At 52.2% G+C, this 26,324-nt stretch overlaps 1 protein-coding gene across 6 annotated transcripts in view; it reads left to right on the top strand.

Moving 5' to 3' along the window:
* The window catches only part of LOC104861190 (annexin A8-like protein 1), a 55,863-nt gene extending 30,585 nt beyond the window's left edge, over window positions 1-25,278 (top strand). For 3 of the 6 annotated variants that reach the window (XM_033761780.1, XM_033761777.1, XM_033761778.1), the window contains 11 exons: window positions 12,517-12,607; window positions 14,141-14,235; window positions 15,333-15,446; window positions 15,995-16,085; window positions 16,797-16,876; window positions 17,261-17,320; window positions 17,772-17,865; window positions 18,062-18,157; window positions 19,964-20,022; window positions 21,848-21,970; window positions 24,392-24,470. In XM_033761780.1, the coding sequence (XP_033617671.1) occupies window positions 12,517-12,607; window positions 14,141-14,235; window positions 15,333-15,446; window positions 15,995-16,085; window positions 16,797-16,876; window positions 17,261-17,320; window positions 17,772-17,865; window positions 18,062-18,157; window positions 19,964-20,022; window positions 21,848-21,970; window positions 24,392-24,451 (963 nt within the window). In that variant the 3' untranslated portion in view covers window positions 24,452-24,470. Of the gene's footprint in view, window positions 1-6,221; window positions 6,292-9,574; window positions 9,750-12,516; window positions 12,608-14,140; window positions 14,236-15,332; window positions 15,447-15,994; window positions 16,086-16,796; window positions 16,877-17,260; window positions 17,321-17,771; window positions 17,866-18,061; window positions 18,158-19,963; window positions 20,023-21,847; window positions 21,971-24,391 lie in introns of those variants that run through there. The other 3 variants (XM_010622536.3, XM_010622540.3, XM_010622535.3) reach the window with 3 other exon arrangements.
* Window positions 25,279-26,324: the final 1,046 nt, after the last annotated feature.

The raw sequence follows: 26,324 nt of genomic DNA, 5'->3' as shown, positions 1-26,324 counted from the left end.
AATCCATCCTGAGTGAATTAAATGGCATCTCCCTGCAGGCCACCTTCAGCTTTGCAGGTGAATTTCTGTAAAGTTTGTACAAGCAGCAAAAGTTTGGACTTGACTTGGCATGGATTTAACAGGTTGGCCAGTGATGACCACACTGTCCCCACATTTGCAAAGTGACAGGGCTTGCTGGAGTGGCTGTGTCACACATGTAGGGATTATTCACAGGCTTTCTCTATGTCCCATAACTTTGACCTTTCATTCATTCCAGGAATTGCTATTTCTTTTTTATTGTCATTCATTTTATTGGTACATTTAATGTATGCAATCTAGTAACATTCATGGTTGGAAATTTGTACCTTTACACAATCAACCTTGGTTCTTATTTTTTTTCCCATTCCTCTGCCCTCCCTTCACCCTCTCCCTCCCTCCCTAGCTAGTTCTTGTTCCTTCCCCAAATTCTCTGTCCTGTGCTGTCCTGAGCTGCCATGAGCTGGGGCCCACACCTCAGTCTTGCCTGCTGCCAGGATGGGTCCTGGGTGTTGCTCATCCTTCTTGGCCTCTCTCCTCTCTGGCAGTACATCCATATGCAGGCAGGTATGAGAGACTTCCCTGTGTTCCAGGGAAATGGAGTCACCATCCAGGTAATGGTGAAGGGAGTCTGGGCCCCTTGGAAGACTCGGACCCAGAGCAGCTGGGAGAATAAGCAAGCAGGCCCTCCACAGGGCACAGCCTGACAAGTGTACTGGAATCTGAGGCCAAACTTGGTCAATTTTTTTGTCTTGTTCTTTGCAGTTTCTACAAGTAGTGTGCATACAGAGATTTTTAACAAAGACATGAACATCCTCAGTGTCCTAGACAGGAAGAAGTATTTAAATTAAAGGAACAGAACGGACAGTCACAGGAGCCATGCTTTGTGAGGAGGGATGGACACCCCGTGGGAGTGCAATGGCTGGCTGTAGACTGCCTTCACCCTGTCACTTCATAGGTTCTAGTCCACCAGGCTACTGCAGCCTCTGTTGGTCTCGCAAGGACCCTAACACGCCAGCGGGATGAGTCTTCTTCTGGGATGGCTTCCAGGCCACCAGAGAGAAATGGAAGGCTGGGCTAGTGGCACCCACATCCATGCATCCTGCAGGGAGCTCAGACATGACATCTAGACAGAGGAGGCTGCTATGGAATTCATGTGTGGCCTAAGAAGGAGGAGTCGGTGTGGCTTTGTGGGCAGCTTCTTGTCTATGTCAGGGTTTCTATCACTGAGGGCAACAACCCTGGGGTTGAAGATCCCCTGGTGGATCCCTTACAGTGACCAAAAGCTTGGGTCATTTGAGCCCAAGAAATACACACTGGAGGCAGATTGGCATGTGGGGTATGTTAATCAAGCTCTTTCACAGCTGGGACAAAATACCTGACACACACAACTGGCTCACAGTTTTCATGAGTTCAGTTCGTGGTCAGCTGGCTCCAAGGCAAAAACAGCATAGTGGAAGGGTGTGACAGAGAAAAGCTGCTCATATCATAGCAGCCAGGAAACAGAGAGAAAGGAGGAGGGCAGCTGGGTGGTGACCAGGCCCAGGGACCCAGCCTCACCGTAGACAGCAGGACGGAAGACATCAACAGACTTGAAAAATGTTTCCAAATCTCTAAATTGTAAGTCTTAAATTAATGACCAAGTTTGAAAACACATCAGGGGCCACATGGGAATGTGCCCCAGCTTATAAGCATGTTTCTCTCCTGCCAGCTGGGGAGTTGCCATGGGAATGTTTCAGAAAGCCTGCCTTTGTGCTCTCCAGGCTACACAGAAGCAGGGCCTGAGATGGAAGGACAGACTAGGTGGCTGTAGATCACTGGCCTGGAGTCAGAAGGGCAGTCAGGTCCCAGTGACCAGACAGTGCAGAGCTCCCAGGAGCACTCTTGGCCTTCTCCTTCAGGTCCTCCTGCCATGAGGTCATGTAGCCTCTGCACTCTGTCTCTCCCCTCTACCACCTCTGTTTCCCTGTCCTGTGGCCCTGCCCTCTCTATGCACCTTGCTGCCACTGCGCTCCACCCCCAGTCCCTGTTTGCCTGTCCTCTGTCCAGATGGCCCACAGAAGCTGACTGGCCGCTCCCCAGGGCTGCTAATGGGGAAAAGATCCTGGGTCAAATGTCTGTGCTGTTCAGCTTTGCCTCAGGATAATGAAATACCTGAGACCACTGACTTACTGCTCATGAGCCAGGAAAACAAAGTGAGTCAGGAAGGGGCTGAGGTCTTATGGTCCCCTCCAGGGCACCCTCAATGACCAAATCTGCTGGGCTTGAAACCCAGGGCCTCCCACGTGCTGGACAAGTGCTCTGCCACCGAGCCACATCCTCAGCCCAACACATGGGCTGCTGAAGGATATTTCAGACCTGAACCAAATCAGGATCCACACCTGGATCTCTGGTCTGACCACAGAGTTACTTCCCACAAACATGACTGCTGCAGGATGACCTAGGGCTTAGGGAAATTGGAGGACGGACTGGACAGGCGCCTCCAGAGTTGGCTTCTACATGCTGAGGATCTGTCATCTGTGTTTCACGAGTGGCCCTGCCACCCACATCCTTCATGCCCGCTCCTTTCTGTAATCATCTCCCCTCCTGAGTCCCACAGGAAGCAGAGCTGAATGGCAGGCGAAGGCCCTTAGCTCCCCTCTCCCCTCCCCTGACACTGCTTCTCCCTACAGGCCTGTCTCCTGCCCACAGTCCCCATCATACGACCAGCCTGTGCTCCCTGGGACAGGAGGACTAGGCCTGGGCATTTAAGGGATGAGGGAGTTCCATCCCTTGTATATAAGAATTCAAAGTCTGGGCTGCTAGAAGCAAACCCATGCATTGGTTTGTGAGGGCTCTGCTGTAATAGATCATCACCAAGTATCTTAAAAGTCAAAATGTGTTTTCTCACAATCTGGAGGCTGTAAGTCCAAAATCAAGGTATGTTTGCCTTCCATTACTTTAACAAATGCCTGAAACTATCAACTTAAAGATAGAAAAGGTTTGTTTTGGTTCACAGCTTTGGTGGCTTCAATCCGAGACTGGGTGGCCTAGCTGCTTTAGGGTCTAAGGTGAGGCCATATATCAGGGTGGGGAAAGTGTGGTAGATCAAGCTGTCCACTATGGTGCCTGGGAAGGGGGTGAGAGAGAGAAAGAAGAGGGCCCATGGTCCCCATCCCCCTCAAGGACATATCCCCAGTGACCTATGATCTCTCCTGGGCCCTGTCTCGTAAATTTCCCCCAGTTCCCGACAGTGGAACACATAGGCCTTGGGTCACCTCAACTCCTAACTCTGGTGCAAGGTGCGGGCAGGGTCTGGAGGCTCTGAGTCCCCACGAAGCTTGGCTGAAGATGGCTGCCTTCCCACCATCTACACCTACAGTCTGCCCTCTGCCTGTGTCTGTGTCCCCATCTCTTCTCATGAGGACCCCAGCCATCTCCAATAGGGCCCACCCTCTTGGCCTCATTTACTTTAATTAATCTGTAAATTCTGAGAACACTGGCTTAAGCCTTTGTTACAAGGATCCAGCAGGACACATTCAGTGCACATCAGCCTTTATCAGTGACATGGTCAGAAGCTCCTCTTCTAATAGGGTCCTGGGATGTATGCAAAGTCACAGTCTCTCATGGTCTACATTGTCATGGGTGGGGGTGGGGGTGCCAAGGGCAGGGCCCCTCTTGCTGAGGTGAGGATGGGCTGAGGTTATGGACACCCTGCCTGGCACACACTGTGAGAAGCCCCTGCCGCAAGGTGGCTCTGGCATTTGACACTGGCTCAGGACCCAGAAGCTCAGCAGCTGGCAAGTTGGTGACAGGACCTCCTCTCAGTGTGAAGAGCTATGGCAGCACAGGCCAGGGTCCTGGTTATTCTCTGGATGGTGGTCCCTGTGGAGGTCTTAGGACTCTAAGGAAATCCAGGTCAGAAGACCAGAGGTTTAGCTCAGGAGCCCAATTGTACTCAGGGGTACCAATTCCTTATGACCAGAAATCTTGGCTTTTCCTTCCTATTTTCTGGCTCATTGTGGGGGGCAGGGAATCACAGGAGAGAAGCTCTGGCCCAGGGAGCAGATGGCACGGGAGGTGCTCACCAGGGGTAGGGAGGGCCTTCCTGCCTGTCTGGGCCTCTGGCATTAGGTGCCCAAAGCCACCTGAGGCCACGGGATGATGAGGTGGAGGCCAATGTGATGGGAAATTGGTCCAGAAGGTGGCACTCAGAGCTTATCTACTAGGTCCCCATTCAAAATTGACTACAAGCTGGGTGTGATGGTGCATGCTGGGTGTGATCTCAGCATTTGGGAGGCTGAGGCAGGCAGGAAGATCACCATGAGTTCGAGGCCAGCCTAGGCTATACAGTGAGTTTAAGTCCAGTGTGAAGAACATAGCAAGACCCTGTCTCAAAGGAGAAAAAAAAAAAGACTTTAGAGTATCACTGCAAAATTGTGGACCAAATATGTTGGATACTTCTGTCTCACTACCCGGCTTGGTTTTATACCCATCACATGTTCCTATACCCATCATGTCACCTTGCCAACTATTAGAGTTACTTTCCCCTTTCTGGAGCCTAGAGCTATTTATTTAAAACATGGACAACAGGAGATGCCTGGGAGGGGCATCCTGCACCTCCCTAAGCCACAGCACATTTCCAACCACAGGGCTCCCACGGAAGACACGGCCTCTCCTCGACAGCAGGGAGGCCGAAAGCACCAGGCCCTCTGCAGGGCTGACGCCAAGCACCTGAGCACTGGAAGGCCTGCTTCTCACCTGTGCCGCGGCCCTTCCCCTTCTTCCCAACATCAGCCACCTCCCCTCTCACTTAGGCACCTGCGTGACCTCTGGTTCCTGCAGCCCACAGGCAGCCACTACTCAGCGAACTTCCATGCCCATGTGCCCCCCGTCCCATGTGATAGCCTTGTTAGCCGATTATCTCACTACCAGCCTTAACCTTGTTATTACTGCCATCCTTGTCATTACCATCCTTCACCTCACCATCCTAAACACAACCCAGGCATCTTTTACCAACACTGCTGTTGCCAGTTTTCAGACTTGTTCTCACATCCTGTTGTTTATTTAACCTCATTTTAACCCATCCTTTGCTCCATTTTCCCTTCAGTGCTACCCACAGATCCAGACACATTGCCCACTTTTGCCTGATGGCTATCTGTCCTGACCCCTCTCCTTTGTGTCTTATGGACAGAGCCACTCGTTTGGCTTTTTGGTCCATGCCAGGCTGCAGAAGCCTACTAGGGGGGGAAATACATCTCTAGGCATAGTTAATGACCAATGTCCTCAGCCAAAGTCCGTATACCAAGCACATTTCAAGGCAAAGTCCAGATAAAAGCAAGAAAATAAGTCTGTAAGTGTCAGAGGATTCTTAGAAGTGTTTTAAAGGAGAAAACTGAAGGGAAGCCAGGTCATTAATTGGCTGCTAGAACCTTGAAGATGAGATCACAGTGCTTGTGCTTAAAAGGTTATGATGTTTCATGGCAGCCAGGGTTAGGAAAGGAGGACATGGCCCTCGAGAATGTAGATTTGGGATCTGCTCCACATGAGCTGGAGCCATAGGAAGCTAACCTCAAACTCATTAAACAGAGCCAGAAACCCCAGCCCTGCCCAGGGCACGAGGGCCACACGGCTCACTGCCCCAGCTCTGCAGGAGGTCGGTGCCGAAAACTGTGACTGAAGCTGATGCTTCAACCATCTGTAACTGATGGACTCTGACAGGTTCCAGCAAAGCCAAGCACAAACTCTGTCTCTGAGACACCTGCCTACTCCAGCACTGGGATTCGGATGGGAAACCATCTCCTTCGAAACAGGACCCAGGAGGGAAAAATCCTAGGAGAGTGGAGAAACAAGGTACAAGAAATGAAGAGGTCAAGGGGAAGAAAGTAGAGAGCATACATGATCTACAGGGACATTTAAATAAGAAAGTGACAAATGCTCAATAAAGATTTTTAAAAAAGGGCTAAAAAGCACAAGCAAGAATAGTTGATGAAAAAGGCAGAGTTTACAAAGGACCAAAGCCAGGTTTGGAAAGGAAATTAAATTGAAAATGTAATACAACCAGGCAGAAGAGAAAGTGGAAAGTGGAGATAAATGGGCCTGGATGGTATGTGGAGTATGCGGAGACCTGGGGTGGACCTGGGGAGTGGGATGCTCAAGGAGAGGTAGGAGGCGGCAGCAGCTTCCCACCCAAGGCTGAGCTCACACCCGCAGCTGGCTGTGCTGACTGTGATGGAAAGCAGCGGAGCGGGAAGACCGTGTGGTCAGTTGCTGCCACGGGGGAGTCAGAAGGAACAGGTGGGTGTTGCAGGCTGACAGAGGCTGTCGAACCAGCCATCTTTATGGGGCACAATGAGTCCTGGGTCCATCTACTGGTGATTACAAGTGCTGTTTGGGGACCAGTAAAGTCTTCATGCAGGTCTGGTGCACGAGGTCACACCAGGTTATACCAGGTCTCTGAGCGACATTCAGCTTGGATATCTCCCATTTACACCAGCATGACATAGCTAACCTTCTTCTACTGCCTTCATGCCTTCCTGACACTTTCAGCCTCTGGTCACATCTCACCAACATGAAACTGGCAAAACCAACCTGGGACTGAGCACCGGCCCCAGAGTCCCACAGAGCTTAGGAGGTTGTTCTCAAGGCCTCCCAAAAGAAGTCATTGTACCCCACACATCCATCATGTGGGCCAGCCCCAGGAGGAAGCCTCAGGCCCTCCTCAGCATGCTAGGCCTGATTGCAGACTTCCTTTGCCTGCACAAGCCCCACTTCACCTGCCTCTTTCCCTCTGCCTATAGCCTTCTTTTCCTCTCCTGTTCATGCATGTCTCCCTTCTGCCTGCTGACTATGTAACTGGAGTGAGCAGGGCACCAGCTGCATGTGACACACAGTTGGATTCAGGCACAGGCTGCACCCCATGTATACACCCTCTGTCTGGCTGCACACAGGCCACAGCTATGCACACAAACCCCACCCAGATCCCATTTCCCCTCCACGGTGCTGTCTCCCAACCCTCCCTGGTGATGTTTGAGGATTCTGCGGGCCTCTGAGAGCTTCCTCCCTACACGAAGGTCCCAGACCAGGTCAGACCCCTGCTGCTCCTCCCCATGCCTCTCCCCAGTTTACCAGGCTGGGCTGTTGTTCTCCGCTCCTCCCACAGCTGGGTCTGAGCAGCCAGCACCAGCACTTCTGTCAGGGTCTGTACTGCATGCAGCCTGGTTCTCTGTGAGGTATGAGCAGCACTTGAGGTGGGATCTAGGGACCCTTGGGAGCTCAGCCAGACTGGTCCTCCACACCCCAGGAACTGGGCCAGTTTCCACTGCACTTGTGGCCTTATGTGGGCCTCCCAGGGCCTGCAGAGGAGTGGGGTATACAGCATACAAAGAACTCTTCCACAAGGCCCCAGCCAGAGTGCTCAGACCACCCCCAAGCTCTGCGAGACTCCAGGCCAGAGCTTGCTTCTCAAGGTCCAGAGGAAGAGGCGCGAAGGCCATCAGGAAAGGAGAACAGGCATGAGACAGAATGTGGGTGCAGGAGAGTCCAGAGTGGATGAGGCAACACACCAGGCCAGAGCACAGTGACACAGAACTTGGTAGACAGCACTGGGATGGGAGATGGAGCCCAGGGTCCCTGCAGAAGAGGAGATCTGGGAGGTTTGTGCTGGGAGGTTTGCATACATGCTCAGGTCATCCCAAAGGGCCCTCAGGATCATGGAGGAGGAGGTCTGGCCCGGAGGAGATCACATGGGCCCAACCCTCTCCCAACACCTTACTGTGTTTGAGGCTCTCTGGATCCCAGAGGGCAAGGCCAGGTCTGGCATCCTCCCCACCCTGAGCCCTGCATCCTGGCTTGGCCTCAGGGCTGCCATTTCCCTTTGGGTTCACATTGCTGATCCTGTAGAGGACCCATCTCCATCACCCGGATAGCCAAACATGGCCCAGACCTTCCTGGAGGGGACCCACTCCCCAGAGTCCTGGTCCTGAATACCCACACTGTGGCCCTGCTTGGGCATGCCTTGATGTCCATACACGGGGAGTGACTGAGCTCCTGGGAATGCCAGTGAGGGAGGGCACCCTGGGGCCCATGCATGGGGCTCCCAAGTGGGCCAGGGAGACCTGGCACCCACAAGCCTGTCCACCAGTCCCCAGACCCCAGGCAGCTGCGTTATCCTCTTCCAACAGCGTCCTGTACAACAAAACCAGTTATCACTGCAAATGGCCTGCACCTTTGTCCCACAGGGCACAAGGCCTAGAATCAGGCCACCCTGGCCTGACTTTGGAAGCTCCCCAGCATGGGGTCTCCCAGCCAGGTCACCTGCCACAGGCACGTTCCCAACAGCTGATATGGCACCGGGGGCTGATATGACCCCAACTCTTTGCCTTGTCTGAGCTGCTGGCTGCTTCTCCAGGGCACTGCTGCCAGGCCAGCTCTTTCCCACGGACCCAGTCCCCAGTCCAGCCCACAGCTCTGAGAGGTGCAGCCTGCGACTCTGTGAAAAGCAAAGAACCCTGAGCTGGGGTCAGAAAACCCAAGTGTCTGACATCATGGCACGAGTGCTATCTGTCACATGTATGGTTTCCTTGCTTCTCACTGAAGGCTCTAAGGCCCTGGAGAGCCCTAAGAGAGCCTTCCTGGATGGGAAGTCCTCGAGGGCCCGGCTTATGCTGAAGGGCGAGTGGGAAGTAGCTGTGTTAAGGGGTGGGCGTGGGGATGATGGTGCTAGGAGAGAGAGCCTTCTAGGCAGGGGCCTCAGGGGGGCAAAACCCAGAGAAGTACAGACATGGCTCCTCTGAGGGACAGACCTCTGCCCTTGGCCACCAGCATGTCCTGGGCCCCCTCAGAGATCAGAAGCCTGCAAGTCTGAGAGGCTTAGACAATGGTGACTCTGTCCCTCCTCCAAGACGTGACCTATGGACAGATGCTCCATGTGCTGCCTGGGAACTAGGTCTCCCACTCCAGCACTTGGAGCTCATATCTTAGGGCTGTGGCAGAGATTCAAGGGGATGTCTACAGTGACTAGAGACATCTGGACTGTGTGACACCCCTGTGGACAGAGGCCCTGTGTCCTGGTGTCCATTGCTGAGTCCCCATTGCATCATCAACAGTATAGAAACTGAGAAACCCAGAGGATAAATAAAAGAGCAAAATAGAAGACAGATAATTTTCAAAATGGAAGGGGACAAAGATGGAGGAAGGGAGGAGAAGGACATAAAAAGAATTAAGATGTGCTGTGTACAGGTACCAGCCCCGCGTGTGAATGTGATCATTATATACCCCAAATGTGCACTGATAAAAATAAAAATGAAAAAAAGAAAACTGCAGCAGGAAGGGACACAGGGCCACTTCTTCTTCCTCTTCTGCTCTTTTTTTCATGATTGAGGTCTAGCAAAGCCCGTAGGAGACTACACCCATATTTACCAAGTCGGCTTTCAAAGCCCGCTCAGAATTTCCAGCTGGTGCGTCAGCCACAGCCCACACTGGGGGCTGTGAGGGTGCGGCTCCCCAGGACGAGTCTGGGCAGGGCTTGGGTGGGGCCTGGGAGCCCAGAAGGGCCTGGAGGGGAGGGGAAGAGAGGCAAATAGAAGTGGGATGGGGTGGGGCCTGCGCCTGCCTGCACCACTATACCACCCCAGCTGGACTGCCCACAGCGGGAGCAGGACGTGCCCAGTCCTCCAGTGTAGCCACCGGTGTCTCTCCGTCTCCCTGGGAAAGGTGGACAAGCAGTGACCAAAATGGCCTGGTGGAAAGCTTGGGTGAGTGGGGTGAGTGGGGAAATGGTTCCAGTGTGGGGCCGGGGTGGGCATCCAGGAGGTCCACCGCAGTGTAGGCAGAAGCTGGTGGGCCAAGCCCTGGGAAGGACCCAGAAGACGCTATCTTGGTCTTCAGGACCTTGGGCAGGAATGAGACCAAGTGGGGAAGCAGCCAAAGAGAAGACCTTGCCATGCAGGAGAAGCTAGGGGTGGAGGAGTCTGGAGAAAGTTCTCTGGGAGGTTGTGGTGCTTAGAGAAGAGGCTCCTGGCTAAGCTACAAGCCCACGCACTTTGGGGGAGCCTGGCAGGCTGCTCCCGGGTGAATCACAGAAGGGTGGGGAGCGGCTTTGGAGGGAAGCAACCATTACGACTCAAAGGCACTGGGAGGGCACAAGATGGGCCTGCAGAGGGAGGCAGAATCAAAAGAGGCTTTGCGCATGGGCCAAGGGGGTCAGGTTGAACCTTCAGAGCCCCAGGGAGCCATGAAAGTTGCTGGTGGGAGCCCATGGGTGCCCATGATGCAGGACAGGAAGGATGGGCAGGCACTAGGTAGCAATGTCATGCATTTGTCAAGACTGGGGAGGGGGAGAGTTAGCAAGAGGACCTGGCCCACAGGGGACTCCAGTGGTTCTGTCACACAAGTAAGTGCTGGGGTCTGGACTATAGCCTGAGCAGCCTGGCTCAGCATCCAGACTCCGCAGGTCTGGGCTGTCCGAACGAAAAGAAATAGAACAGGGGACAGCTGGCTCAACAACCAGTTTGCTGTGGATACCCTGTGTAGCTGGCCAGGCTGCCAAGGAGAATCACTTGTCCTCTGGACACAAAGCCAGACCGGGAACAGGATGGTAGGAGACGAAAAAGTGGCTCGAGCAGCCCATCCGTGGATTGTCGCCCTTGTCCCAGGGTAAGGCCCCCTCTGTCCCCTCTAGAAGAGAACAGAACAAGCAACCCAGGACAGGGAGAGGCCAAGGTGTGGCAGCTCCTCTATAGTGCAGCTCTGAGTCACCTTTCCAGTGAAGAGGCGCCTGTCTGATCTCACCCACCATCAGGGATAACAGCCTCTAGGGCCTCAGGGCCTGTGGAGTCCAGATTCTGATCCCCAGAAAATCATCCTGTCTTTCTAAAAGCTTATTCTGGGAAGTGAGGCTGAGGCCTCTGGGTGTGGTGAAATCAGCCAGCCAGGAAGAAATCTTCTAGCAAATAGAACCTGGGCCCCTCTCCCACCCCTCCTGGGTGCTGGGGTCCCTCACTTCCTTAAAGGCAGGGGACAGAGTTAGGCACTTAGAGTCCAGAGCCCTCAGGCTCCCAGACGACCTGCATGCCTGTGGGTGAGACTTTCTCCACACAAGTGTTCCAAGAATCCTGGAGTCAGGGAAGAGCTGAGTCACCAATAGACCAGGAAGGTGGACGGAGGCAGCATGAGCTGGGCTGTGGGTGAGGTCCACACCACCACTTGCCAGGGTGTCACTGAGCTAAGTGCCATTTCCAAAGCACCAGACACAGGTGATGCCCCAGTCAACACCTAGGAAGAGTAGCACATACAGGACTTCACCAGGAAGGGACATTGTGTACATGTGCACACCACTGGACAACATCTGCACCACACTGGCTCTCTGGGGGGATTTCCACAGAAATCATTTCTAACATGTAAAGCACCATAGAAAACACAGTGCTAGAAAATGAGACAGAAAGTTCTGTCCGCAGACATTTGAAATTCAAGCAAGGGTAAAGAAAGATGTGTAAACTCTTGCTCAAAAAGAAAGATCCTGACAGATTTACCATGGGTGAGGGTCTGCTTTGTAGTTTCAAGGTTTAATCTAAGGGGGCCAGGGATTTGGCTCAGTGGTTCCACTGCCTATCTCAAAAGCACAAGTTCCCAAGTTCAATCCCCAGTACAAAAAAAAACAAAGATTTAATCTAAGACTTGGATGCAAGAGTGGTTGGATAAATCAATCAATGGAAGGAGGGAGGGGAAAAAGGAAAGGAAAGTGGGAAGGAAGGAGACAGATGAATGTGTGGATGGGTAGATGGATGAGAGGAAGGGAGGGGAGAAGGAAGGAGGGAAAGGGAAGGGAAGAAAGAAGAAAAGGAGGAAGGATGAAAGGATAAACCTAGAGGCTGACGGCTGGTCGGGGAATGGATGAACAGATGAATGGAGGAGCCCATGTATAGAGAGGTTGCTGGGTGGATGGAAAGGTATAAGGGGAAGGTGAACAGGTACACGAAGACCAGACTCAGCACAGGTGAACTTTCCACTGAAGACTCTGAGTCTCCCTCAGACTCAATGCCTCTCTCCAATCCACCTCCTCTCCTGGCCTCTCCCAAAATCACACACCTGAGAAGGGCCAGTGGCATAATCACAGGGCAAAGGGACCCTCAGGCATGGCCTGACCTGAGCCCTGGGGGGTGCTCAGCTGACTCTGTCCTTGGGTCCCTGGAAGCACCCACTCTCGGAACAGAGAGGCTGTCCCTGAACACACAAGCCACACTGGCTGTCTGCGTACTCTCAAGGTAGCTGTCAGTTCCAGTAGGCCTTCTCCTTTCCTTTACTGCCCATGTTGGTGGATACCTTCAGAGGGCACAGCTGGGCACAGACTGGATGTTTCTCCTCACACTCCCTGCTGCTCGGGCCTGGGGACCAAGGATCGGAGGGCTTGGAACTGGCCAAGCTGGCTGAGCTGGTCTCAGCCCCCCACAAAGGTGCCCTCCCACCCTGATGGGCTGCCCAACCTGCCCCTTCCCACTCTAAGCAGGCCCATCTCTCTCACAGGTTGAGCAGGAGGGGGTCACAGTGAAGGGCAGCTCCCACTTCAACCCGGACCCCGATGCCGAGACCCTCTACAAAGCCATGAAGGGGATCGGTGAGTCAGGACTGTGCCTCTGGGTGGTTCCTCCAGCCTTGGAAAGCAGAGGACAGGCAACAGCTGGAGATGTGGGGTGTCCTCGTGACATTCATAGGGTGAGCCTGTCATGGAGAGACTTGCACAGACCTGGCTTCCCTGGGGAGACCAGGACAGGGGGCTGTTCCTCCCTGGGCCATGGTGGGGTGGGGAGGCCATCTGCTGTGTCCTGTGCAGCAGACTTCACCTTTCAGCCTGAGCTTTCTCACTTGCACAGTGGCCTCGTGTCACTGTTAATCTCTCTTTTTAAATTTTTTTTGTTATTATTAGTGTATGCTTACAGTACGTAACGACTACATTTTCATGGACAGTGAGTGCATCTCAATTCCTTTTACATCCCTGTGCCCTCCATCCCTCCTCTCCCTCAGCCACTTGGCCCCCTTCCCATTTAGGAAAGATCGATCTCCCTAATTCCTATTAGCTCTTTATTTATATTTTGGATTTCTCATGTAAGAGACCATGCAGTATTTAAGCTTGTACATCTGATTTATTTCACTTAACATTGTGGTCTCAAGGTGCATCCCTAACCTCAAAATGTTTAAGTTTATCCCTCTTTGTGGCAGAGTAGTGCTCCACTGTGTATAAATGTCACATTTTCTTTATCCATTCATCTGTTGATGGACACATACACTGCTTCTAATATTTAGTTGTTGTAAGTTGTGCTGCTATAAACGTGGGTGTGCATGCATTGCTGTAAAATGAGACTTTAACTGTGAATCTTGGGTGACACACAGTTTCTGGTAGGTGTGTGGATGGGTAAGGCTGCACCAGGGCCCAGGCAGCAGCATCCACACATATTCTGCAGCTTGCACCAAGTTCCACATTGGCCAGCAGCCAAGCCATCTTCCTTCCTGTCCCCAGCCTGTGCCCAGCAGGACTGGGACTGGGACAGTGCAGACCCAAGCTGAACCATGAGCCCAGGGCTGTCTGAGACTCAGCGGTCTGGACTCTTGGTCACGATTTTCTCCACCCACCACCAACACAAGGGTGGGCAGGGTGGGTGGCCTCACTTGGCCAAGCTTGAAAGCCCCAGGGGTGATGTCCAGGGCCACCTGGTCCTCAGGTTTCCCCACTGTGAGGCTGAGCCTGGGCTGCACCCAGTATCATGTGACTGAGGACTGGAGAATAAAGAGGTGAAATTGTTTTTTTCTCATTACTGGCGATTGAACCCAAGGCCTTCACACCAACCTAAACCCCAAGTCCTTTTGATGTATTTTTATCTTGACTCAGGGTCTCACTAAATGGCTAAGTTTCTCAGGCTGACCTTGAACTTAGAAACCCTCCTGCCTCAGCTTTCCGTTGTGCAAGGATTACAGGCATGTTGTCTCACATCTGACTAAGAAGGATTTTCTAAGGTTCTTTGCAACCTGAAAATCATCTGGGCATTTGGAGCTATCCAGGTGGTGTGTCCCCAGCCCAGCCACCAAACATCAGCTATCACCCTCCCCACACCTCACTGGTTCCCCTGCAGCTCTTACACCATGTGCCTCACAGGGACCAACGAGCAGGCCATCATCGATGTGCTCACCAAGAGGAACAACGCACAGAGACAGCAGATCGCCAAGTCCTTCAAGGCTCAGTTCGGCAAGGTAGGGAGCTGGGCTGCAGCCCAGTCCATTGCCCATAGGGGGCATCTCTACTCACCTGAAGTCCAAGTTTCCCTGGTGGCTCTGTTTTATCTGGCAGATCCGTTTATAGCTCCCCAGTCCTGGCCACCTCCTCTGCCCTTCTCCATCTCTGCAATCCCCAAGCTGTCCCCTGCTCCCAGGGCTCTGCACATCCAGTCCTCAGCTGATCTCTATCTGCTCCTGAACCTCTGACATGTGGGCCCTGCTTTCTGTGCCGGGCATGGGTACACACTTCTCATGTTAATGCTACATGCACTGAGTCCCATCCCTTCTGCCCAGGGAGGTCTAGAGCCCTGCACCCGCCCGGCCCCTAGCCAGGGCCAGGCCCTGGAGGATCCCACTGAATGAACCCGGGAACACACACTGGCACAGCCATGGTTGCCCAGAAGTCTCCATGGGCTCAAATCATTTGTTTGGAGATTTAACACAGGAGGATAGTGACAAAGCCCAAATAGCCCCTTGGAGACACCAACATGCATTTTCATAGGTCTCTCCTGGAATCCTAGGGCTATGCACTATTCTCTGCATTCAATGGCTGGGGAAGTGGACGTGTCCGGAGGGGTTGAGAAAGTTGCGCAAGGTCCCAGCACCTTTAAGCAACAGGGTTGGGATTTAAATTCAGCTCCAACAAGGTCCTTAGTCTTCGTTTCTCTTTTCCTTGTTTCCTCCCTTCCTCTTTCCTCTTCTTCCCTCCTTCCTTCTTTGAAGGCCTATGGCCCGAGTGACAGGCCACGCTGCCATCCGCAGAGCTGCAGTCTCGTACCCAAGGGCAATTTTATTTTATTGTGAGCTAGTGTGCCCAGATAGAGGATGGGGAGTGCTGAGCGGAGTCACACACCTTTCTATCACCCTATGACAGGCTGTGAAGCCGCAGCTCCAGTGTAACAGGCATGCACACCCAGGGTTTAGAGGCTAAGGGGCTGGCCCAAGAGACCCCAACTCACCGGTGGCAGGGCCAGTGTGGGGATCCAGCCAGGGCTCTTGGGCCGTCTCACTCCATGGCTTGTTCTCTGGAGGGCCTGGTGAATACTCACCCTCACCTCCCTGTGCCTCCTCAGGATCTCACCGAGTCACTGAAGTCAGAGCTGAGTGGCAAGTTCGAGAGACTCATTGTGGCCCTCATGTACCCGCCCTACAAGTATGAGGCGAAGGAGCTGCATGACGCCATGGAGGTAACTCCCTGAGCCACCCTGTTCTGTGGCCGCCTGGGCCTGGCTGAGCCCAGCGAACTCACAGTCTGCTGCTCAAACAGCCATCCAGCGCCAGAATGCCCTGTCTACTCCAGCTCTGCAGTCCCATGCACAGCCTTCTGGGTCACCTTTGCTTCTCACCACTTTTGCAGATGAGGAGGGACAGGGTAGATTCATTGATAGAAAGCTTACTTTATGGGTGGCCAGGCATTTTCCATCCATGATCACTAATCCCTCCTTCAGGGTGGGCATGGCTTACTAGTCCTATTTACACTTAAGGGTGTCCTGGCTGGGCTGAGGAGCTCCAGGTCCAAGACCACCAGCTAAGGAGGGGAGTCGAGCCATAGCCTGTTCTCGGCATCATCACTGTGACAAATGTGGGTCTCTCCAGTCACATCTGCCCACACAGGGCCCACCGGCATGGTCAGAACAGGGCTGGTGCTTCCTGAAGCTCAGGCATCTTGAGGAAAGAGGGTGCAGAACGAGCTGGAGGGCAGAGGCCTTCAGCCCACAGAGCTTTCTGTCCCCAGGGATTAGGGACCAAAGAAGGGGTCATCATTGAGATCCTGGCCTCTCGGACCAAACACCAGCTTCAAGAAATAATGAAGGCCTACGAGGAGGGTAAGGAGGCTGCACATAAGGAGGGGCTGAGATTGAGCCAAAGGCTCACTTGGAAAGAGCAGGAGCTTTGGTGATGAGCAGGGCACAAAGGCTAAATGGCACCCATGAAAGCCAGGCCTCACTGGGAAGGACCCTTTCGGTCCTTGTATACCAAGATTTTGGGCATCTGCGTGCTAATTCCTGCACACAAAGTGAGGCTGCACGTAATTTGGCCCAGTCCCTGAGCTCACTGGCTACTGGGGGACAGGCACATGGTACTCCTGTGCACCCCAGGCTGTGTCATCAGAGGACAGGTTGGCTCTTTCCTGGCTCACCCAAGTGACCCAGCGGGCCACGTGCCAAAGCACATGGTCATGGGGCATGGACAGCTACCCAGCTGTCCTGTGTAGTCTGCAAGTTGCAGAACCAGCAAAGGCCAGGCTGTCCTCCTGGCTGTGGACCTGGTAGCATGTTTGCCTCTGGCCTGGCTGATCTCTGTGCTTGGAGCTTGGCTAGACCTCCAGGTCACTTCTGCAGTGAATGACCACCTGTGTGAATGTAACAGTCCTCTGCCACCTGGACACAAGGGTCTTGTGTTTATGCCCTGTGCCAGGGAGTGGTCCTTCTTAGAATGCTGCAAAGGCGGAAGTAAGATACACAGGGCTGGCAGGAAGAAGCTGGCCTGGGTGGCCTGGGGCCTCTGTCACAGCCCCTGGTCTTATCTCCTTGCAGACTATGGGTCCAGCCTAGAGGAAGACATCCAAGGAGACACAAGTGGTTACCTGGAGCGGATCCTCGTGTGCCTGCTGCAGGTACCCAGCCCAGGACCCCAACAGCCCCAGCCCAGGATCAGCCCATAAGCAGAGCCTTGGGGTGGGCAGGGCCAGAGACAGCCCAAGGGCCTGGGTCTGTCCCAGCCATTGCCATGGATCCTCACTACATAGCTCCAGCCCCTCTCCAGGTTCAGCCAAGGGGAGACAGCACCTCAGAATTGGAGGAGGCCGCCGCTCCTAGAGCAGGACCTTCATACTGCCAGCGCTGGGCTTTCTGCCTTTTCACTCACTGAATCCCCTTAGGATTTCTGCTCTACTGCACAGATGAGAGCCCCAAGGCTCAGGGAGGACACCTGCTTTGCGGAAATCCCTTCCAAGCCCTCATGACCCCTTATAGAGCTACCTTGTCCCTTCTTTTCCCAGGGCAACAGGGATGACATCAGTGGCTATGTGGACCCAGCACTGGCTGTACAAGACGCACAGGTAAGACTGTGCCCTGCCCTGACCACCAGAACTCAAGGATTGATGGTACCTCTGCCTGCCTGGAGCTGCCCAGCCCAGCACACTGCAGGCCTCTGCCTCATGGTGTGTGTGGTGGGGGCATTGGGGAGAATTGGAAGAAGGAAGGACAGTGACTTGGGGAGGGAGTTGTTAAGGTCTTTCAGGGCAGGACTAACCCAGGGCTCAGGCAGGAGGCACAGCCACATCCCTGTTCTGGCAGCACTTGGTCCTCTGTGCTGCCTGGAGGTGGGGAATGGTTTCTCAGAGTAGCTCTGTCCCCTTGTGGAGAGGAGGCTTAGAGTTTTTTTTGAATAAAAGGATATCAGGAGAATAAGCTCCCCATCACAGACACCATGGAAAGAACGCTGGCCTGGGGTTTTGTCCTCATCTCCTCAGTCGCCTTCCCCGGCTTTTTGGGGTGTCTCAATGCCAGGATCTGTATGCAGCAGGCGAGAAGATCAGTGGGACTGATGAAATGAAATTTATCACCATCCTGTGCACGCGCAGCGCCACTCACCTGATGAGAGGTACAGAGATGGGGGTAGCATTGCTGGGGCACAGGGACTTCCCTGGCCTAGGGCTTTCCCTGTTTGCCTAACCTCAAGTTACGGAGTTGGGGAGAGAGCCAGGAAGCCCCAGACCTTTCCCTGGCCTCTAAGAGGAATAGAGTTGACCGGCAGTTTGCCACCCGTATGTACACTAAGTGGTACCCCGCCTCCATAGTGTTCAAAGAGTATGAGAACATCGCCAACAAGAGCATCGAGGACAGCATCAAGAGCGAGACCCACGGCTCATTGGAGGAGGCCATGCTCACCGTGGGTAAGACGGGGTGCGGACTTGGGCACACATGTGTCCCCTGGCCAGGTCACCCTAGAGCTTCAGTGTCTCCTGCAAGGACGGTTCCCTGTGCTACCCACATGTAACCAGTGCCATGTGAGTGCATGTGTGTGAGTGTGAATGTGTGTTAGAGAGGGACTGGAGGTGTGTAAGTGTAAATGCATGAATGTATGCCTGTGTGTGTGAGGGTGTGCATGAGCACGTGTGTGCATGTTTGAGAGATAGTCCGTTCAGGGGTGAATGTTAGTGTGTATGTGTGTGCATGAGTGTATACGTGAGAAAGTGAATTATGCATGACTGTGTGCATGAGTATGATTGAGAGATAGTGTGTGTAGGTGTGTGAGTGTACATCTGTGTGTGTGCATCTGTCAGTGTAACTCTGTGCACCTGAGTGAGAATGTAAGAGAGTATGCACACGTGTGGATGTAAGTGTGTACATGTGTGTGACAGCATGTGTTTGAGAGACTGAGTTCTTGGGTGTGTGTCTGCGCAAAGGGAGCACCTGGTTTTCACTGTGCAACACAGAAAAAAGCCACCTCTCTGGCCCTGAGCCAGGCCTCAGTAGCCAATTGGAGAGCTGACGCACAGGATTAAAGTCCCAACCTGGAGGCTGGGGTTTGACACTGGGAAGACGGTGACCCTTCCATGTAGCAGGAGGCCAGATCCACGGAGGAGGTCCCGGTCCAGAGCAGATCTCAAGCCCAGAGCTGAGATCATAATGGAAAAGAGCCCCAAACCAGCCAGGAGGGACCTCTTCTGCACTGTCACCAATGGGACTAAGGTCAAACAGTGCTCCTGGGCAGGGCACTCACCTCCACCCCGGACTGCCTGTGTGTGCCACTCTGTGTCCCTATGTCCCTGTGTCCCTATATCCCTTTCTCTCAAGTGCACATGAACACCTGAGACCCCCTGGCCAGCTTTGACTGCTGTTATAAAATCCAGTCTCTGTTGAAGCATCTAAGCCCGTCCCCAGCTCCCATCTCAGCCTGCGAAGCCAGTCCCTAGGTCCTCAGTGATAACATGTTCTATAGCACACCTTCCGGCAGGGAATAGCAAGTGTGCCAGCCTTACTGTGCTGGGCACTTCCTGTCCACTTCTCCCTAAAGCCTTACTCACTCTCTCATCACAGAAGGTAGAGGGTCAGGTAACAAATTCACCCAGAACCACAGGACAGGGGTTGGACACTTGCCTTGCAGCCTTGGTGAAAACACCACCTCCCTGTGCGATGCCAGGCCTCCCTTAGCATAGCATGCATGGTAAATACACTATGGCAGAGCATGCACCCTGGGACCAGGCGCCCCTATCCCTTAGGCTCTGGGGCCAAGCCCCTCTTGTCACATGAGAATTCAGAATGCAGGGCTCCTGCTGATGGGACACCCAGAGACTCATGGCCTCAGTGCTGTGTGCCACCTTGCAGCAGAGAGTCTGGATGTTTTTGGAGAGTGTTTCTCTGAGGGTGAGAGCCTGGGCCGTCCTGGACCTGAGCTGTCCTGAGAGGCTTGAGCTGTGACCACCACAAGCCCCACAAGTGCACTCTGCATTTCACATTTGCCCTTTTGTCTGCCCTTTCCAGGCCTTTGGAGCCATGCCTGGTGCCCCAGGCTGCCTGCCCTGCCCTGCCCCACCTAGTACAAAGCCTCTATTTTGGAACTAGACAGGGAACAAAGAAATAAGGCAAGCCTAGCACAATGCTAACCCTTAGGACCTGGGGCAAGGAGTAAATAAATAGAAGTGTAGGCCGCACTGCCTACGACCTTCAGACACTAACAGAGCTTTTCTATTTGCCAGTGAAGTGCACCCGGAACCTGCACAGCTACTTTGCGGAGAGACTGTACTACGCTATGAAGGTGACTCGGGTTCTGTTACTGCTTCCCTTGTCATCTCCCGACCCAGCACCAACTGCATAGCCAAGGAGCTCAGAGCATCACTCTCTTCAACCCAGGGATTCCTCTTTTTTTGAGACAGGGTCTCACTATGTAGTTCAGACTGCCCTGGAATTCACTATGTAGGCCAGGCTGGTCTCGAACTTGCAGTGATCCTCCTGCCTCAGCCTCCCGAGGGCTGGGATTGCAGGTGTGAGCCACCTCACCCAGCATTTCCTCTTTTCTTATTCCAGTCACGTATGGATCTGAGGTTTTTGTTTCACAGAGGGCAAGCTGAAGCTAGGGAAGGGAAGCCTCCTCTCCTGCAGATGAAGTTGAGCAGGTGCCTGCTCAGGGTTGGCACTGAACTTGGATGACAGTCCTGACTCACTGACAACCTACAGATTGGTGAAACTCAGGCATGAATTTGAGATCTCACTATTTCTATGAGTCAGAGCTATGACTTGAACCTAGGCCAGTATATGTGTGCCCAGGCCAGCCAGGCACCATGTGGCAGATGTGATCCTGGAGGTCACAGGCAGGGACTGCCAGGAACCGAGCACCCTTGACTGGGACAAGCTCAGAAGATCACCGCAGTGTTTCTCAAGTGCCCAGGTGCCAACCTCTGTGTGCCTATTGCTACCCAACCCTTACAGGAGATGTTATCGAGGACTCCTGTCATGGGTCTCAATCTCCTATGAGACAGTACAACATATGTGAGATACAAAAGAGAGAACAAAAGACAGTCACAGACAGTTGAGACCTGGGTCTTGGGCTAACCTAAACTGCTGTGGGGCAGCAGAGACAAACACATGCATTGTAAAAACACTGTGCCAGAGCATGCATGGGGCCCACCCTGGGCCAGGCGCAGTGTTTATTCATCACAAGTGTGAGAAGGAGGGGAGCTGGGTAGAGCTTGGACACCTGCTGATAGTGGGTATCACAGGCAGGACTGTAAAAGGGAGGCACTGGCGTGTCTTTGCAAAAGAGAACAAATGAGTAATTCAGAGGGGAAGAATTTAGCTGGAGTCAAGCTGACTTTGGCTAGAAGTGAGCTCAGCTGGCCCCTACCACTTCACGGACTAGGAGTTAAGTCTCTTGGTAGTAGCCATTAACAGAGGAACTATACTCACCCAACTCTGTCATCTGACACACCCATTTGGGTCATGTAAAGCTTTGGTCAGACTCCTAAGATAATACAGCCAAATTATAAAAGGGCAAGAAGCTAGTGACACTTGCAGCCTGCTAATACTTGGCAGAGATGCCTGCTACAGACCCTCACGTTGCAGGTGGCATTACCAGTTTCTGGAACCACACTGGAGAAAGGATGAAATTAGTTCACCCAACTGAAGGTATTGTCCAGCTTTTCTATGTGTGGTTGCTGACCCCACCTGAAGTAAAGGTAGTTCCAGAAAGCCCAGCCTTCTGGCCACACTTGCTCAGAAATAAGAGAGGGCATGGCGTTCCCACAGCCAGGAGGCTGCACTGCAGGAAGTTCTGCCTGTGAGCCGGCCAGTGAAGTGACTGCCACAGCTGCTGCTCATGGCAGGAGTCTTCCCCCAGGAGCAGTGAGCATTCTGTGTCCAGATCTTGTGGGGCAAACCAAACACACACACACACACACACACACACACACACACACACACACACACACTGCACTGCCCCAGCTTCCCTCTGAGTGCTTCCCTGGCTCAATCCTGCATACCCCTCCTCCCAAAGCCCCAGAAACCAACCCCACAGCCTCATCCAGCCCTGCAGAGTTGGGCAGGAGAGGTGAGAAGTGACTCTTGGTTGCCTCTGTCTCATTCAGGGAGCGGGGACACGCGATGGGACCCTGATAAGGAACATCGTCTCGAGGAGTGAGACTGACTTGAATCTTATCAAGTGTCAGTTCAGTAAGATGTATGGCAAGTCCCTCAGCGGCATGATCATGGTAAGTCATGAGTTCCAACTCTAACAGCAGGTAGTGGTGTAGACATCACTGGGAGCCTGAATGCCATGATCCATGTCACAAGTGTCTGTCCCCACCTGGGTGCGGGGGGGACCAGGAAGCTTTACAGGTTACCCTGGAGTACATAGAGCACACAACAAGGAGGCAGTGTGGCTAGAGTTGTGCGGCACAATGGAGGTGCAGGCAACTCATGGTGACCAAATCATGGTGGATTCTCTGGCTTAGCATCTGGGTTATGGTTGCCCCTTTGTAAACCCACCATACAGAATGAACTATACCCAAGGTATCAGTGAGAGTAAATAGTTTGGTGGGAACCAAGGCCCCCACTCAATCTAGATTTAAGCAGTCCTGGCAGTGAACTTTTAAGGACATAAATTGGATGGGCTCCAGTGAGTTACCTAACCAGATTCCACTTAGTGAAAGCTCCAGAGTCTTCAAATGCAGAATGATTGTTACACTGCTATAACCTGGAGACATGCAGCTCATCTAGGGATTAATGCAAACTGAGGCCTTGACAACTCCATTAACAGAAGTCAAATCAAGACAAATAAGTCCCCAAGGCTTCAGTGGCTACCAAATCAAGTTGCTGGTACAAATGTTGATTGTTAAACTACATTTTCCAGGAAACACACAGTTACCATACAGGTGGGTGGCCCTCCGCATCTGTGAACACCACATCTGTGTATTCCAGCAACAAGATAAAAAAATATTTAGGAAAAAAATGCATATATGTGGAACATGAGCCAAGTTATATAGTAATACAGTGTAATAAGCCTTATGAAGCATTTCCATTGGTATTTAAGTAACTTAGAGATGATTCAAAGAATTATGAAGGTCACAGGCCATTTATATAAATGAGCAGGTACGGATTTAGGTATCTGAGGGTGGTTCTGGAATCCATCCTCACAGACACCAAGGAACAACCACATGTTTACAAAGACAATCCTGCTCCAAGACATTTTAGGATGGGCAGCAGGAAGGCGGGGATGTGGGGAGGGCTGGAATGATTCTTGGTGCCATTTTAGATGTCCCAGCAAGGATGGGCAGGAGACAGGCGGGCCAAGCACAGGCCAGCTGGCTGCTGCTGTCACCACAGACCACCCAATCTCATTGTCTTGAAACCTTTCAACTATTCACAGTGACATAACACAGTGGAAAGAGTACTATTCTCAGCATTCCAGTTAGATAGGGCCTGGCCCCATTTCTGAAAAACAAAAACACTGTTAGGTAAAAATGATCCCTTTCATCTGTCTAAAGTGGAGCCTCTGTGTCAGAGAGGGCCCCAGCAAGCTCACAATTGCAGAATCAAAATATAGCTGTTTACCCAGCAATACCTGAAGCCAGTTCTCTCTGATTTGTGCTTCATATCACTGAAAAAAATTCATCTGCAGTTATGACTACTCTGGCCACCTACTTTTGAGTATAGATCATTTTCTGTAGGTGTCATCAAAGCAAAAATGATTTGCCACAGAGATACCAATGCTTAAAATGCCCATGTAGAAATGAATAAGAAAATACATGAAAACTCCATGGACAATATATACATTTGAAAAAGTAAACAAAAATGAAGTTTTCCCCCAAAAAAGGAAGTTTAAAATCAACAAGAAAATGTTCCTAAATTGTCAAGGAAAAGATAATTTCCATGGGATGTAAACTGCTCCAAAGCAAAGCAGAACTCACTCCAGCCCCATCCCTACTCTAACCCAAACCCAGGCCCTGTCCAGGTGTGGCACTGGGCACCAGCCTTCAGCTTTGGCCCTGAACTGCACTAGCTGCCATTGAATAAGTGATGGACAGCATAGAATAAGCAAATGACTGGGAGCTCCTGGGTCCTGAGGGAAGGGGTGGAAAAGCCCTATGCAGCTGATAGAGTAAGGAACCATCACACAGCTTCCTGGTGTAGACCAGAACTATCTCTGTGATTCACTTCCTGCCACCATCCCCCAGGTAGTTAGTGAGGGACTCAAAAGGTGACACAAAGGTATCCTTCAAAATGAAAAGCAAGAAAGAAGGGTGACATAACCTGGATCCCTTGAAGGGGCAGACCCTACCCAGTGAGCACAACCTTCTGTATTTATGACAGCAGCTGCTCTTAAGAGTCAGTCCACAGTGAGAAGGATAGGGAAAGGGGAATAAGGGAAAAGGAAAAAAATATGAGAAAATGTAAAAATGGAACTAAAGTGTTTGTAGGTGGGGAGGGGAGGAGGGGGTGAAGGGAGGGTGGGGACAAGGGGAAAAAATGAGAACCAAGACCTGGCATGTAAAGGTACAAGATCTCAGTAATGAATGTATCTGTACTGTCTACCTAGAATGTACCAATAAATTCAATTTAAATAATAAAAAAAGACTCAGTCCAAGATCACCAATACCCCCTTCTAACCCTCTTGTGCCTCCTGCCCACAGGATGACACCAGCGGTGACTACAAGAATGCCCTGCTGAATCTGGTGGGCAGTGACCCATGAAGTCACTGAAGAATGAGAGCCAAGGCCAAGAAGCAGGGGCCTCTGGGCCCTGCCCCATGACCTTGGCCATGGTGGGGGTTGGGAGGCCTTCAGCTGGCTTCCAGTTTTTATCTCCCAGTGCTTTCTGACCAACATTTCTGACCCAGAGGATGACACTGGCCCCAGCTTCTATTTCCATCTTCTCTCCCATGTCATCTCCAGGTTGTGCACAAATACTTTAGCAAAGCTCTTGCTGGATGACTATGCCGGCTTACAGGGGCTCATGAGTCTTTTCTTCCTCCTAGACAGAGCCTGCCTGAGCTTGACTAGTTACAGAATTACCTGGGCTCAGGTTATGCAGATACCTTGGCCCAATCCCATGTACAGATTCAAGGATCCCTCAGGAGGATTAGAGAATGTAGATCTCTAACAAGTGTCTCAGTCATTTGCTTCCTTCTCAGCCACCAACCAGAGAGCCCTGAGAGTCCTTTCATAGTAGGGCACAGGCCCCTGAACCACTGAGAAAGGGATGCATATCTATGCCAACTGGGATACCACCAGCCTCCTCAGGAAACATCAGGCTCTGACTTCCTCACACTATCCTAATGACAGAGTAATTAGACTACACATCAAGGTCTTGATCCAAGGACGCTGTGTCCTAGAGGCTCAGGCTTCCTGGTTGTTCAGCAGCTCTGCTCTCTCCTTTGTGACACAGAACTGCAGCATGGGGGATGACACATGCTGAGCATGACTCATCCTGACCCAAGGCCACCAAGCCTGGAGAACCACAGAGGCCTAACCCTCGTCTTCCTAGATATTTACTGGGATTTCAGAATAATAAACATCTGCATATTCAGAAAGGGTCTTTGGATTGGTACCAGTGACCAGAGCAAGGCCAATTTCATGGCCAGAAGCAGAGTTGTGGGAGCTACCCAACCTGAACACTCTTGTGGGCATCCCCCTGAGGTACCACTGGGTTGGTGGGTGCCCACTGTTGCCCTGGGCATGATGCTTGTAGATGAGGATAGTTTCTATTCATTTCTATTTTGTACTCTAAATTCTGACATCTCTGGGTTGGAACGATCCTTCAAACATCACCTGGTTTCTTCCTACTGCACCTTGACTGCCCTTTGCTGCACGTGCCTCACATTGTCCCTGTAGAGGCACAGTGATGCTCAACAACTAGGCCACACATGGAGAGGTCCGACAGGAGATTTTATTAGGGGAGACAAATCAGGAAGAGACAAAAGGGAAGAAGGAACAAAAGAAGGAAGGTCCTTTTATTGGTTTTGGGCTGGGCTATTGTTTATTTATGAGGAGTGGGCTACTTTTAATCTATCACAGGCCAGATTGCCTTTTATGGGTTCAGTCCTGCAGAAACAGGTTTGACTCCTCCCAACCACTGTGGCCTTGGGGAGAAGGAAACTAAAGATAAGAGCATGAGGTCATTCTAAGAGGCAAGAAGAACCAGGAGAATACAGCCTGTGTTGGTGGTGTCACGTCCCCAACTGTCCCTGGTGCACCACCTGGGTGGCACTTGGTGTATGTGGGGTGTACTTGGCTGCCTCCAGTGATGGGAACTCACAGCCTCCTTCGGTGGCCCAGTCTTTTCCCAAAAGGTGATTCACAGAGTTCAGCCTTAACTGAGCCAAAATAGGGTACTATCATGTCCACTGCAGTCTGCTATCTAGTGCAACATGTGTCCTTTCCCAATAGCAACATAGCAACATTTTGGTATAATAAGCAGCAGCACTGTCCAGCAGTGCCTCAAACCTGAAAGAGCAGCGGGGTGGAGATGGGGCAGATAGAAAGGAAGGGCGCCAAGACAAGAGTCTGATCAAGGCGACGTTTATTGCCGGCAAGCATCAGCCTTTTAAAGCAAAAAAAAAAAAAA

Source organism: Fukomys damarensis, unplaced genomic scaffold, assembly GCF_012274545.1.
Source record: "Fukomys damarensis isolate Sample0158 unplaced genomic scaffold, DMR_v1.0_HiC HiC_scaffold_1, whole genome shotgun sequence".
NCBI classification, from domain to species: domain Eukaryota; kingdom Metazoa; phylum Chordata; class Mammalia; order Rodentia; family Bathyergidae; genus Fukomys; species Fukomys damarensis.
This window is presented reverse-complemented; position numbering and strand designations above follow the sequence as displayed.